Raw genomic sequence first — 14407 nt, forward strand, 5'->3', positions numbered from 1 at the left:
CACATCAGGATGGCCGACCGTTGAGGAGAGAGAGCCACCAGCTCTCAGATCCTGGCCGAGTGGATCTCTCTCCTCACCGCTCGACCATCCTAGATGACAGCTCCCTCCAGCGCCCCCCGCCGGCTGCAGCGCTCCATTTCTCATTGGATCCCTTCTGCCTCTGCCCATACAGGCGGGGGGAGCAACGGGGATCCGAGGAGAAGCTGGAGCCGGCCCTGGCTGTGCCCCCTCTCAGCTGTGCCTAAGGCGAGTGCCTCACTCGCCTCATGGTAGCTATGGCCCTGATTCTGCATAAATAAGCATTGAAGTCCCAGTGCCACTTGGATGTATCCATTTGAAAATTCAATGACAGGCTGACACATGCAGCAGCTGTACAGATCTTTCTGCACATCCTATTGTATACATGTGTAAAGGGCCATACTTTCCTCCCTGTATGCATGTATATTCTTGTATGTGTGGGAAGTTCCATACTTCGGCTGCATGCATCAGCCTGTCATTAATTTTTTCCAGGCAACACGGAACACCTATGACTACCGGGTGCCTCCAGGGCGCTTAAACAAGGGCCTGCTGCTTGATGTACGGGTCTCTACACCCATGTGACTGTGCCCTTACCATCACTTTATCTTTTTTTGTATATTACTCACATAGGGAATCCACTGTTTTCCAGGGATTGTATTATAAGAGGCAGCAGTAAGGCCGAACACTTGTGTAGCACTGCAAGCAGAGCCTGTTTATGCCATTATGGTTGTCCCACAATATACAGACAGTATATGATTATGTTTATACAGCTCTACTGTACATACTTCTCACTGGATATTTCGGTGTATATATTCTATGTCTTTGTGTTACCTGTATTACTTTTTGTTGGAATCACTCTTCTCTACATAATGAGGTACATCCGTTGTAATAAAAAAATATGAATCCACTTACCAAGAATATCATTTCCACTTTTCCAATTCCTTTCCGGAGAGCAGATCCCAAATGGTCACCAACTCCTGCCAGCAGGATGCCAAACAATGGAATGCCTACTAGCGCATAAAAAATACAGAACGTCCGTCCCCCTTCTGTTTTCGGGGCATTGTTACCAAAACCTGTAAAATACCATGGGGAAAAATAATTGACTCAAGTTAAAAAGGAAATAATAATTGTATTGTTCTTCAATCCATTTTCTATCCTATCTATCCCACTGCTTCTAAAAAAATAAAATAATAAAGAAAAAATAAAATAATAAAAGCTGTAGTTAATCCAATATTTCCATATGGTGAAAGATGTAGGAGTTCTTTTAAAAAGGCCTTTTTATGTTAATGGCCTTCATGAATATGTTCTGTGCGTAGAACGATTTCAGTATTATGAAGTGTTACTTTTTACTGCACATATTTATTTTTTTGTTCATTGTAGCAAGCAATTAACCCATTGACAACTGCTTCAATTTTACCCCACTGAAGTGTCTTCAGAAAGAGATTAATCTTATGATATGAAATATTTAAGATCTTATATGCAGCTGAGCCTAAAGCTAACCTTAAGCAAGTGTAGACCGCAGCATGATCCAAATGACAGTCTGAGCATGTACAGAGAGAAAGCCAATTTTATGTCCCTGATTACATAGTTGGAAAGTGTCATCTTTGCTGATTAGGCAGAGATGAGCTGCCAACGCGTGCTAATAAGACGTTCCTGGCATGTCCAATGGGTGTACATGATAGGTGAAAAAGCAATCTTCTGTGAATCAGACTGTGTCTGATGGAACATTCAGAAGCTCTAGTGCATGAGTATCCATACTGTACTGTTGTCATGAGCTCTAAATCATAAAATTCTGCTTATTATTGACCCCAGTCATGATCTACCCGCTCATGTTTAATGCTGAATGCTCAGTTTCTTAGATGAAGCTCACACAGTGAAAGGAGCTCTAGTTTGCAAAATCAAATATGTACTGTTTATTAGAATTGTTACATTTGTAAAAAAATCTTGTAGGCTATTCATTCACTAAAGGGGTAGATCATTTAACATTTGCATAGCAAATAAGGTGAAACTGTGCTCACTTCATCCAATCAAGGGCAAGCAAGAATCTTTATTTTTACATTTCCTGTGCACATGATTAGGTATTCAAAGTGAACATCACTTCATCCTGTTTGCTAAGCTAAGAGAAAATTCTCTGCTCCTTTTATCAATCCCACTGACGAAAGCTGCCCATACACCTTACAATTATCTGCAGATTTTCTATGGTCAGATGGAAAAGGTGCAACAGATTCCTCCATCTACACTTAACTGTGTGGATCGAGGAATCTCCACCTGGGCCAATCTGTTGTAGAAAACTACAGCAGAGGAAGAACCTCCTCTGCCAGGCATGACTGTGCTGTGTGGCACAGCTGTTTAAATGTCAGGACTAAATAGACAAACAAACAAACAAACAAAACAGCCCCTATATGTTTATTTCATCTCTGTATTTAGCTCTTTGCCTGAAGCTTTAGGGCCCATTCACACCATGTCCAGATCATCTTCAGACCAGACCAGATTGTTTCCGGGCCCAAAATGCATCCTAATGTATCCCTATGCAATTTCTGGCCTCTGTCCACAACAGTGCCGTCCAGACCAGAGCAGAAAAATACTGCTTGTCTTATTTTGTCTGGTCTGGAATGCACCGGAACACATAGAAAAGCATGGAAACGCATCAAAAACACATACAAATGCACTGGAATGCACCTATAAGCACCATTTTGAGGCCTCATTCACACCAGACACAGTTCATGCCCGATACTGGCCAGAACGCACTGCATCGCATTGCGGCCTGCTCACTATGTTGTGGGGCAGGAGGTGGCGGTCCATTGAAGTGCATGGCACCGTAGCCCCGCCCTCTGGCTGCAGTACGATCGGCCGCACTGGAACACAAGGCACATGCTGCAGGCACTATTTTGCCGATCGTATTGCAACCGGAGGGCCTGGCTACGGTGCCATTCACTTCAATGGACCCCCATGCCCCCTCCTGCCCCCTCCTGCCCCACAACATAGTGAGCTGGCCGCAATGCGATGCATTGCGTTTTGGCCAGAATCGGGCCGGAACACACTGTGTATGGTGTGCAAGAGGCCTAAGCTAAAAACAAACAATTTCCAAAAGCGACAAAATCACGGCAAAACCATGGTAAAAATGCTGCACAAATGCAATGCACTGCGTTCCAGATCTGGTCCGGAAAATAGTTTGAATCTGCCCTTAATGTTATAGTACTGTTATAGTACTGTTACCAGTAGATTATTCCCCTCACACGAGTAACAGCTGGCCCATACAGATCCATGCTGCGTACACATCCGTATCGGGCTGCTTCTGGGAAGGACAAGTGCTTTGTACGCAACACCTGTTCTTCTCTATGGGAGTAGGCCTCCCTACGCTCACTCGAACTGCACGTCCGTGCGGGTGCGGGTATCCGTACTTGTACACTGATTGGATGGATCCTGTCTGCGTCTGAGCAAGGAAACCCGCACCCGTACAGACGTACAGTTTGGGTGAGCGCAGGGCGGCGTACAGCCGCGTACTCCCGTGTACTCCCATAGAGAAGGACAGGCTGCTGCGTACAAATCACACGCAGCACCTGTCCTTCCCGGGAGCAGCTCGATACGGCCGTGCACGCAGCATGGATCTGTACGGGCCAGCTGTGTGAATGAGGGCTTATGTTAAAAAATTTTGGGGACAGATAGAGCTTTCTTTTGGTGGTATATAATCACCACTTGGGGGGGATTATTTTTTACTATATAATGAAAAAAGTACCGTAAATTTCAAAAAGAAAATGCTTTCCCTACGTTATGTTAAAAAACATTTGTTCTTACCCATATTTTTGGTAAAATATAAAAGATGGGGTCACGTTGGGTAAATAAACACCAAAAACGTCAACCCTTAAAATTGCATGCACCCGCAAAATCGCAAAAAAACGACCACACCAAAAATTGGCCATTGGTGACGCTTTAAACGCTTTTACTGCTCATCGATTTAGTGTTATCAGTGATTAATGGCCCTAAAATTATTGCTCGCACTCCGACGTTCACGGTGATATGTAACATGTGCGGCACAATAGGCGCAATTGTCGTTTTTGCACATAGGCGCACCGACGCATGTTTGTGTGTGTATATGGGGGGTACGGGACTTAAAAAATTATTAAGTGTTTTTAATTTGTTTACGGTTTAATTTTATTTTATGCTTTTTTTTTTTTTTTTTGCACTGAACTTTATTTCTATCACATAGGGGGCTAAGATGCTCCCTATGTAATAGCCAATTTACATGACAGGTCCTCTTTATGGAGAAATCAGGGGTCTCCAAGACCCCTGATATCACCTAGGGACCTCCAGAGAAGCTGATGAAGCAGAGATCTGCTTCCCCAGCTTCTCCCCAGCTTCTGTAACTGGGAATGGCAGCTGAATGCGGACGTGATGTAATATACATCACTTCCTGCATTTGGGGATCTCGGGACAGGCAACGGCAGTGACAGCGGCGGCTGCGGAGGGGGGATTGCAGCTAATACAAGCAATAGGGCGTCTCTAGACTAATACATTGCCTATTGCTAATACAAGCAATAGGACGCCCAATCGCTTGAATGTAAAGTTCCCGGCCGGCCGTTTAATTACAACGGCTGGCCGGGAAGCTGCTCGTCGGGCTCCAGCGTCCTCTCGTCACAGACAAAAAGGACGAGTGGATTTTTCAAGCCCTGTTCATTTAACACGTAAGTAGAACCATAAAATACACTGCCTGTCCAAAAAAAAGTCACACACTCTAATATTTTTTTGGACTGCCTTTAACTTTGATTACAGCATGCATACCCTGTGGCATTGTTTTTATAAGCTTATACAATGTCACAACATTTATTTCTGTCCAGAGTTGCATTCATTTTTCTTTTTTAATTTGTTCTAACATACACTGTGTTACATGCTTATAATTATACTCATACTTTCAACTACAATGTAATAATTTTGAAACAAAGCATAAAGAAAAGAAAAAGGGAGGGGAAAACACACAAAAACAAAAACAAAAAACACACACATACAAAAACAAGACTACCCCACCATATAAGGGGATTCCGGCAACCCTATGATATTCCTTCATTATAATCTTATTCTAGAGCACATCAAAATCGCCCTATGAATTATCCCAGCCCATAATCAATCTATTCTATTACTATACAGCCCCTCTATCCTATATTCTCTATATATCTCGAGGTTTTTTTAAACTCAGTCCATTGTTGCCAGGTATGCATTCATTTTTCAACAAGATCTTGTTGTGATGATGGGAGAGTTGGACCACTATGCAAAGTCTTCTCCAGCACATCCCAAAGATTCTCAATGGGGTTAAGGTCTGTACTCTGTGTTGGCCAATCCATGTGTGAAAATGATGCCTCATGCTCTCTGAACTACTCTCTCACAATTTGAGCCAGATGAATCCCGGCATTGTCATCTTGGAATATGCCATGCCATCAGGGAAGAAAAAATCCATTGATGGAAAAACCTGATGATTCAGTATATTCAGGTAGACAGCTGACCTCATTTTTGGGCACATAACATTGCTGAACCTAGACCTATTATCCAATAGAAGGCTCTCGTCTATTTGCTTAGCTAAATCCAGGTGGTGACTTTTTTTTTTTTTTGGACAGGCAGTGTATTTCAGAACTCTTAACACAGGTTTAAAAATGAAGACTGTCTGTCAGGGCCCAGAGCCCCATGAGAGCACTTGATTTCTCCTGAAGACATGACAGACGCAACCACGTGAATGCATGATCGATAGTGATGACTACTCAGAAAAATGTGCTTTACACTGACCTCACAATACAGTTCAGAGAGCACTTACACAGTGCTATCAGATATACTGAATATGTATTTTTATAGTTATAAGCGCTGTTTGATACTGTACTACTAGTAATACTGACATAGTTAGAAAATTCCAGACCTTGTGCGATACATAATATCATTCTCTAGCACCAAGGGCGTCCCCAGGTGTGGTGTCACCCGGAGCGGCCGCCAGGTGACACCCCGCTGGGACATCATCGCGCACACACAACATCATCATGCACGTGTGTAATGACATAACGTGCGCTCATCTACTGGCGGCCTTCTTGGTAATGTACGCCGGCAGAGAAAGGAGGGGACGTTTACCCGGCAGGATAAGGTATGCCATCGGGTCATCTCCTCTCTTGTGCAACTGTCAGGCTCTCGGTCCATGACCGAGTGCCCAACTTTTCAGAGGGGGTGACTGTCAGTTTGGTGTCATTTTAGTGTCACACCCCCCTTGTGACCCCACTGTCTAGCACCTTATATGTTATATATGTAAACTATTTAGGTTTGAGTAAACACATTCTTTTAGTCCTTTTTGCAGAGTGCAGGCCAATGATCACACCTGGGTCTGTAGCACTCCTTCCACTATGTCAGTTAACTCCTTATTATTACTGTACACCCAATAAAGTGCTCCATAAGCAAGTAAGTATTTGGCATTGTGCACAGTAAAGTAGGAAGTGCCCAAAGAGGGATCACTTTGATCCTCTGAGCTAGCTTGAACATGTATTGCAATATATGTGAACAAAGAATCTCTGTTTTTTGGGACAAGTTTGCTAAAAGTGTTTAATAGTAGATAGTAGTATGCAGAGGGTTAATTGAGAATTGTGTGTGTTAACATGTTCACATCCCTCTAGCACCTCATACAGTATGTTATATATTGGTAACTTTGGGCAACTGCTGCAGTTTTGATAAATCCTCCCCTATATTTGTAAGCTATTTAAGGGTCTATTCACTAAGCTGCCGTAGGCAGCCGAGTGAATGACCGACCTGAAGTGAAGTGAGCCGAACACTGTTCGGCTATTCACTTCAGGCTGGCATGGCTGATTTCAGCCGTATATCGGCTGAAATCAGCCATACATTGGCTTGCTTCGCATGGCTTCGGGTAGGCCGAACATGCTCAGCATGTTCGGCTTACCCCGAAGTGCAGAAGGAGTTTGACTCAGCCGATCCAACATCTGGATCGGCTGAGCCAAACCTCCGGCAGGCTACCTACTGCTGTTCGGCCTATTCTTATAGATGCCGAACAGCAGTGAGTGAATAGCCGAATGCTGCTCAGAGGGACCGAGCAGAACAGAAGAATAGTTAAAAAAGTAAAAAAAAAGTAAATAGAAAACGATTGTGCGGAGCTAGCGGTGACACCTAGCTCCGCCCAACAGTTTTCTATTGTCCGGCTGTTCTGCTGCCGTAAAAAAAAAAAAAATCTCCTGGGCGCTCTGGGAGCCTCCCGCTCCTGGCCGCCCAGGAGAGAAACACTGATTTTTCTTTTTTTTTTCTTTTTCGTCCATTGGCCGGCCGCTTAGCCAGCTTCGGCTTTCAGCGCGGCTCAGCTGAGCCGCTCGGCTAAGTTCGGGAGCTGTACGGACTATTGTGAATAGCCCGTGCAGCAGCCCTTCGGTTCTACTGAACCGAAGGGGTCCTGGGGCCAAAGCTAGCCGAAGGATCTATTAAACTGTTTTGCCACTGGCCAATTTGAATGAAGTAGAGAGCTTCATTTTAGCAAGTAAACTTTCCTATAGCTTTTTGATTTTTTTGTGGCGGCTGCTTTCACTGTTCAATTCAGTCCTATTATTGCTTGATAAAAAATCAGGTGTCACTGCCAAAACTACCTAAAACTATTTTTTTTGTGTGGTGCTGCTGCTGTATTTAAGCCATGCTAAACGTAGAAATAAAAAAATCAATGACACATTCAAAATATGTGATGCCGGGATACAGTGTCTCTTATGAGGCCAATGATAATTGCACTGTTCCGTAACACCAAATACACCATAAAGGCATCTCCCAAGCATGTAATTTAAAAGGCTACTCTTTTTTTCCATGTCACCCTTCAAGTTGCACAATAAGCCCCCTCTGCCTGCTTTACAATATTTAAAAAAATATATTTTTGCTTTGTTAAGTGCCCCTCGTGGCAATGCCCAGCTCCCGTGACATTTTTGACAATAGCTTGCATGCATGAAAATGGCCATAATATAGTATCACAATTCACCCCTCTTCATACACTTTAATTGGGTTTGCAGCTAAGTCCAGATTTTACAGATTTCAAGCATTATTCAACAAAGCCTCCATGAATTGAACTGAGGCAGATTCACTCATCCCTAGTCCTCAAGGGCAGAAAATGGACCGTATCTATTTTATTAAAAGAAATAAAAGTAATTTAATTCAGAGTATTGTAACAAGCATCACCCATGAGCATGGGAGTTGTACAGCCCTGATGTACAGCATGACCATATCAAATAAATGTGTTATATTACAGTGTATGTATAGCCAAAACTTTATTTCGTTTTAGATAGAGTAGGAAAGGATTCCTATCAAGTCTTTATTGCTGTCGGTAGACTGATTTACCTTCTCAGTTAGTCCTGCTGACCAGTGTCACTTAGACATAAATTGATGAGAAGTCCAACATTTTGGAGTTGCCAGAAAAACAAGAGATGGGCGTAAAATGTCCAATGGGAACACCTGTTCTGGTGACCTGTCTTAAAGGGAAATCACAATTACTTTAAAGTGATTTTATCTTACTTCCTTTTGGCATTCAGGATAGGAAGTGAGGGGAAATCTCCCGAATGGGATGCAGACAGCAAAAAATAAACTGGCACTGGTTTTAATCCTTCCCTACTTTATCCAGATAGATACTGTACACTTAAATATAAATAAATATAGATCAAATAAATATAAGTACAACAGGTTACATTATGATGTGTTTGCTGCATATGAGCCTAAATATGATTCTTGTGCTGTGTGTAAACTATGGTGAATATTGAGCATTACCAATTGTGGTGATGACGGTTCCTGCAAAGAAGAAGCAACTCCCAATGTCCCACTGTGAGGTAACGTTGGTGCCATTTACTGGAATATCAGCTCCAGAACCCAGGGCTTCTTTCACCTGCTGTAGAGCCAAACAGTCACTTAACTGTGCATGCCATCATTTCCTTTTCCCCACAGTATATATCATATATCACCCTAAAGGACAGCTGAACGAAAACATGAACAAATAAAATACAACACTGACTCATATCAGATGTAAAGTTTCAGAAAGTTGTAATCTATCAAAGAAGGAAATACAGTGCTCTATATTGCACATATACAGGGTTATACACTAAAGGGGGAAGAGTTTGGAGAAGGCAGGAGAAGTGGACAATCTAGGACAACATAGCTGAACTGGAAAGTGAGCTGAATTGGAGAATTTTTGCAAATCAGCTATTTTGGTCTAGATTGTTCACTTCTCCTGCCTTCTCCAAACTCTTCACCCTTTTGTGAATAACCCTGATAGTATTTTCATTGGCATGTGTTATTGTTTCATTTTGATGATTTTTTTTTAATTTAGTAAGGGTTTAGTGCCCAGATCAGTTCTGAAAGATCATTACATGAGTTAAGGGTCCTTAAACTGTATGTATAGTCAAAACGTTCTTTTTTCTGTTTGTTTTTGTTGTTGTAGTGTGAGAAAGAAAAGAGGTAATTGCTGTGTCCCTGTAAGGTAAATTCTCCTTCACTTTCTGTGACAGTAAAATAAGTTAAATCTCACAAATGGAGACACACCAATAACACTTGACAGGGGTTCTAACCTATCCTTACTCTAAAAAATACTTTTAGCTTAAGTTCTACTTAAAGTAACACTAAACTCAGGATCTAAATCTTATAAATAACATTCAAGTATCCTAACTATTAATATAAATGTAGCTTATTTGTGTACCACTCAGCTGTAGATCCTCAACTCATCTCTGAATTGGTGCTCTCACTGTCTTTCGGTCCCTTTGTGTGTTGTAAAGTAGCCACCGCTGTAAACTCTCCTCTGTGATGGACTACAATCTCACGTATAGTTAGCTAATTTGTATTGAAGTTATATGGGTCTATTCACTAAGCTACCGTAGGCAGCCGAGTGAAAGACCGATCTGAAGTGAAGTGAGCCGAACACTGTTCGGCTATTCACTTCAGGCTGGTACGGCTGATTTCAGCCGTACATCGGCTGAAATCAGCCGTACATCGGCTCACTTCGCGTGGCTTCGGGTCGGCCGAACATGCTCAGCATGTTACAGTATCACTTTAAATCTTTTCAGAATGTAGGGACAGTAGGGACATCTAATAAAAATGCGCATAGTGCTATTCAGTAAATCCCTTCTGTAGTCATTAAAACGACTTCTCATATTTCTTTATAGTGTTTTTTAGATGTATTTTTAATTTTGGAGAATGTAAAGGGAGGTGCTGGAACACCCAGGTGGGTGGGAACACCCAAAACATTCAGGTAGATAGGAATACAGTTGGGAATTAACGCAGGGAGATCTGTTAGAGTATCTAAGCCATATAAGAAGCCAGGGTTTACAACAGAGTCTGCCTATAAATAAAATATTAGGTTATAGTGGACTGACCCTTTGAATAGAAAATTAATAGAGTAGCGTTGCCAAGCCCTATAACAAAAAATATGTTAAAGAAGAACTCCAGGCAAATATCAAATTAACTCTTGCAATGGGGCTACCCCAGCACAGCAAGGGTTAAGTGCTCATTGTGGTCTAGGGTCTAAAATAAACAAGATATACTCACCGGATCTTTAATCCTGCGGTAGTGACAGCTCACCTCTCTCTCCCTCCTCTCTAGCTGTGGTATTCACATCCAAAGCAAGTCAATTCACTTGTTTTAAACATGAGGACTTCAATGGGGCTTAGAGTGCCGGAGCAAAGGCTGCATGGCCCAGTCTAGCAGCCAGGTAGGATTGAGGATTGAGTGAGTATATATTTTTTATTTTAAATTCTAGACCAAAATGAGCACTTAACCCTTGCAGTGCGGGGGTAGCTTTACTGCAGGGGTTAATTTGTAATTTGCCCAGAGTGCTTCTTTAAGGATTAAATAATAACATAACATATTTATAAAATATAGAAAACAGTTATGACAGTGATAGCAAGCAATTAGATTTTTAATTTTATATGTCTTACCCTCCTCAATAAAACAACCACTCAAATCTGATCGGTTCTTCTGAAAAAACATCTAATTGATCTTACAGGTGCTCTAATGGATCTTTCTTGAGTTCAGTCATGCACATACAAATACATATTTATAAAACTCAAACAGTAAAGTCAAAACTGTATAACTAACATATAGAAATGGCAAACAACAATAACACTATGTAACGATATCTATATATGTATATACTGTGTGTATATATATATATGTATATATATATACACACAGTATATATGTTATATATATAATGCTTGTGTATACACAGCATGTCCCATTCAAACTATATTTTGTCCGTGTAAACTACATTTATATAGTCCAAGGAACATAGTAAGTTGCCTGGAAAAATGGGTATAATACACATTGCAGTAAAATGTATCTGCAACAGATGATTGTCGAACTCATTGAATGGCTCAAAGATATGAATGGTGCACAGTCAATCTATACACATTTTTTTCCATAGAGGAGTGGCTTTGGCTTGCACACAACATTGCACTGGACTGCAGCCTGCTACATAATCTAACAATGACTGGACCAATTTTATATTTTTCCTTGATAAATTAGGTGAAGGGGTCACTGCTTTCTCATTCTGTGTCCACGCGACTATGCACAGTTAGAGACACTAAAAAGTGAGCATTACAATGCTTATTCTCCCATTGTTCAACTTTTGGCTTGTCCATACAAACAACACTAGTAGGAATGTTTTATTTTCTATACGGCTTTTTAATTTAAAATAAACATTTCCATTATAGAACTATAAGGTATATTCAGAACCGAATCTGTGGAATACTGCAATAAGAGGAACAGAGGTGCCAGAGGAACAGGAATTAGTTTTTAGGGTGTTCCCTTTAAGCTGAAGATTGTAAAAAGCTCCTATATTCATGCAGATTCTTGTTAGAATAAGCTATTAAGGCTTCTTTAACACTTATCTGTGCTTGTATTGACAGCTGTCAACTTTTGGGGTTGAGGGATAGTAACTCAGATGTCACTGGTAAAGAAGATGTGAATATATCAGCACGTGAATATATCCTTGCTGCATTTGCTGCCATTGTCCAACAAAGAATCTGCAGGACAACCATATCTGTCAGACCTGGTCTTAACGAGGAGCGGTCAATTTGGTTTGCAAAGTATCAATGACATGGCTAAATGTGCTGGAAAGCCTTAATCAGGGTGTATTTACCATTGAAAACAGCAGGCCTGTGCCTGTCGGCAGTGGAGGAAGCTTTGCTATATAGTTACTGGCAATTATTTTCTTGGCCAATAAAACAAGAAAATGTTCTGTGTAAAAGGGTTGATCCTAGCACAATGGTGTTGCCTTGGGTGTCAATTATTGTATGCCTACAATGATGACAATCCAGACCTTGCAATTATCCTGACTCACCCTGTTTAATGGCAATGCTAGACACAGAAGAGCAGGATGGGGGCCCTCATGAAAGATTTATCCTTGCATGTCCTGTAGACAATGCACTGAATGTTACTGAAGAACAAAACATAGTCAAAACATGTGTTATTAAATAATGCAGAGTAAGGGGGCTCTCTACAATACATTCTGGCTATACAATTCCAGCCAATTTTCTCTGCTATGGCAGATTATAATAGGATGCAGTTGATCATAGAACAGTCAAACTTTTTTTTAGCTGCTATATCTAAACGTCATGAGTTCCTTTTGATATATTTTACCAAATGGATAAATTCAGTTCTATCCTCCAGCATTCTGGAAATTTTACAATTTTGAGTAAATGAATCACTAAGTTGATTAATATAGATGACCAAGTTGCTGTAATATTTTTTTTTCTCATATAGTTTCATATAAGATTCTTATACGATAGGAGTCCATATGACCCTAAAATCTAAATATGCAGAATATTTAGCCAATAGAATACTGTCTACTATGTTAGCATTTGGGAGATAGCCAGATATGGAAACTTTCATTACTTTTGATGAAATATCACCCTTTCAGTTGCTTGTATAATATATCACAGGCAATACTTGTTGCTGTACTAAGAATGCAGAGGACACTTTTTCCACACAAGCTTACGGCCTTCATTTACAGAGAGAAGAAAAACAATGTACAATTACCAAAGGAATTCAATTCGATTTCACCTTTCATCAATTCAGGTCAACCCAAATGATGCAAGATGACTGCCCATTAGTTGTTTGCATATAGCTCTTTGCCATTATACATCTTGTAAACTAAGTATTCCTAATATGTTGTGTATGAATTCAAGTGTTATCATTCTATGTATACTGCTTACCAACACAAAATGGTCCAGAGAGTCCTCCTGCACACAGGAGTTTTCTGAAAGGAACTCGGATCGGTGTCTTGTGAGAAGGTCTTGCTGCATAGCCTCAAAGGGTTGTTCAAGCATCTGGAAGACCACCGCTCCGGTAACTAGGTACCCCAGCACAAGACCAAACAACGCCATCACTGTCTTCTTCTTCATGACGTTTTTGCTGCCCTCTACTACCTCTTCAGCTCCAGTTTGATCTCCCAGTAATATGGAATCCTGGGAAGAGCAGGATAGTGGGTACAGGAAGCCGATAGGAAGTGATGCTACTGGGGAGCGACAAGACACTAGAAGAAAAAAAAAAAAATACGAGAAGCTTTCATTTGAGAAAAAACTTAGCAATAGCAACTACATAAATATAAATTAATGTAGTAGCCCAACTTCTACCAACATGATTTGAGTAACTTCTATATGGTCAGTATTTTAGCATATGCATTTAACTACATTATCTAGAATCTAGTATCTAGTCTGCTCAGATTAATGGGTATCTATTTGGTCATTGTTTTATACAGCATAATCTTATAGTAGCCATTTTATATACTACTTGTAAATTAGCTACCTTAATATTGTCTACTAATACAGTTAGAACTAAATAATAACCAATATTTTTAGGTGCACAAAGCTGCAAGGGCATGCCTAAATCTATTCTGACAAGTTTATTAGGTCGTTGTAAATCTGCACTTTAATAAAGCCTCAATATAAAACATCCAAGTTTCACAAACAGCTTCATGTGTATTGATTTTCCAGTGTTTACTGGGGTCATAAAACTAGAAGCAATTATAGATATTAGTTAATTAAATGAAAATACAAAAAAATGCAAACATATTTATACCATTATATTACTATTAGCAATTCTATGGTCAACAAAAACTGTTATGAAAGATTTTCATAAACCCTAGTCAGACTCATCACCGGATTTGGCATGTATAAAGCAGCGTACAAACAAAATGATAAGAGATAAATTACAGCAAACTATAAAATGTTATATTCACAGATAAATAAGGACATATATACAAATAACTCTAGGAACATCTCCAAGCAAAAGAGTGTAAGCTTCCTGGGTAAGTGCTCTTGAGTCTTACTACTTACCAGCTATTTTTGTGTTCTAGCACAAGTATGGTAAAAGATATAAGGTACAATGAACATACAGCTAC

The 14407-nt window shown here is 40.5% G+C and overlaps 1 protein-coding gene across 1 annotated transcript in view; it reads right to left on the minus strand.

Annotated features, from left to right (window-relative positions):
* Positions 1–13469, minus strand: part of KCNK4 (potassium two pore domain channel subfamily K member 4) — a 25657-nt gene extending 12188 nt beyond the window's left edge. The window contains exons 1-3 of the mRNA XM_018564922.1: positions 13221–13469; positions 8785–8902; positions 931–1091 (exon numbers count right to left, since the gene is read on the minus strand). Coding sequence (XP_018420424.1) covers positions 931–1091; positions 8785–8902; positions 13221–13409 — 468 coding nt within the window. The 5' untranslated portion in view covers positions 13410–13469. The remainder of the gene's footprint in view (positions 1–930; positions 1092–8784; positions 8903–13220) is intronic.
* Between the last annotated feature and the right edge of the window lie 938 nt (positions 13470–14407).

Source organism: Nanorana parkeri, unplaced genomic scaffold, assembly GCF_000935625.1.
Source record: "Nanorana parkeri isolate BGI_ZX_2015 unplaced genomic scaffold, ASM93562v1 scaffold25, whole genome shotgun sequence".
Taxonomy (NCBI): domain Eukaryota; kingdom Metazoa; phylum Chordata; class Amphibia; order Anura; family Dicroglossidae; genus Nanorana; species Nanorana parkeri.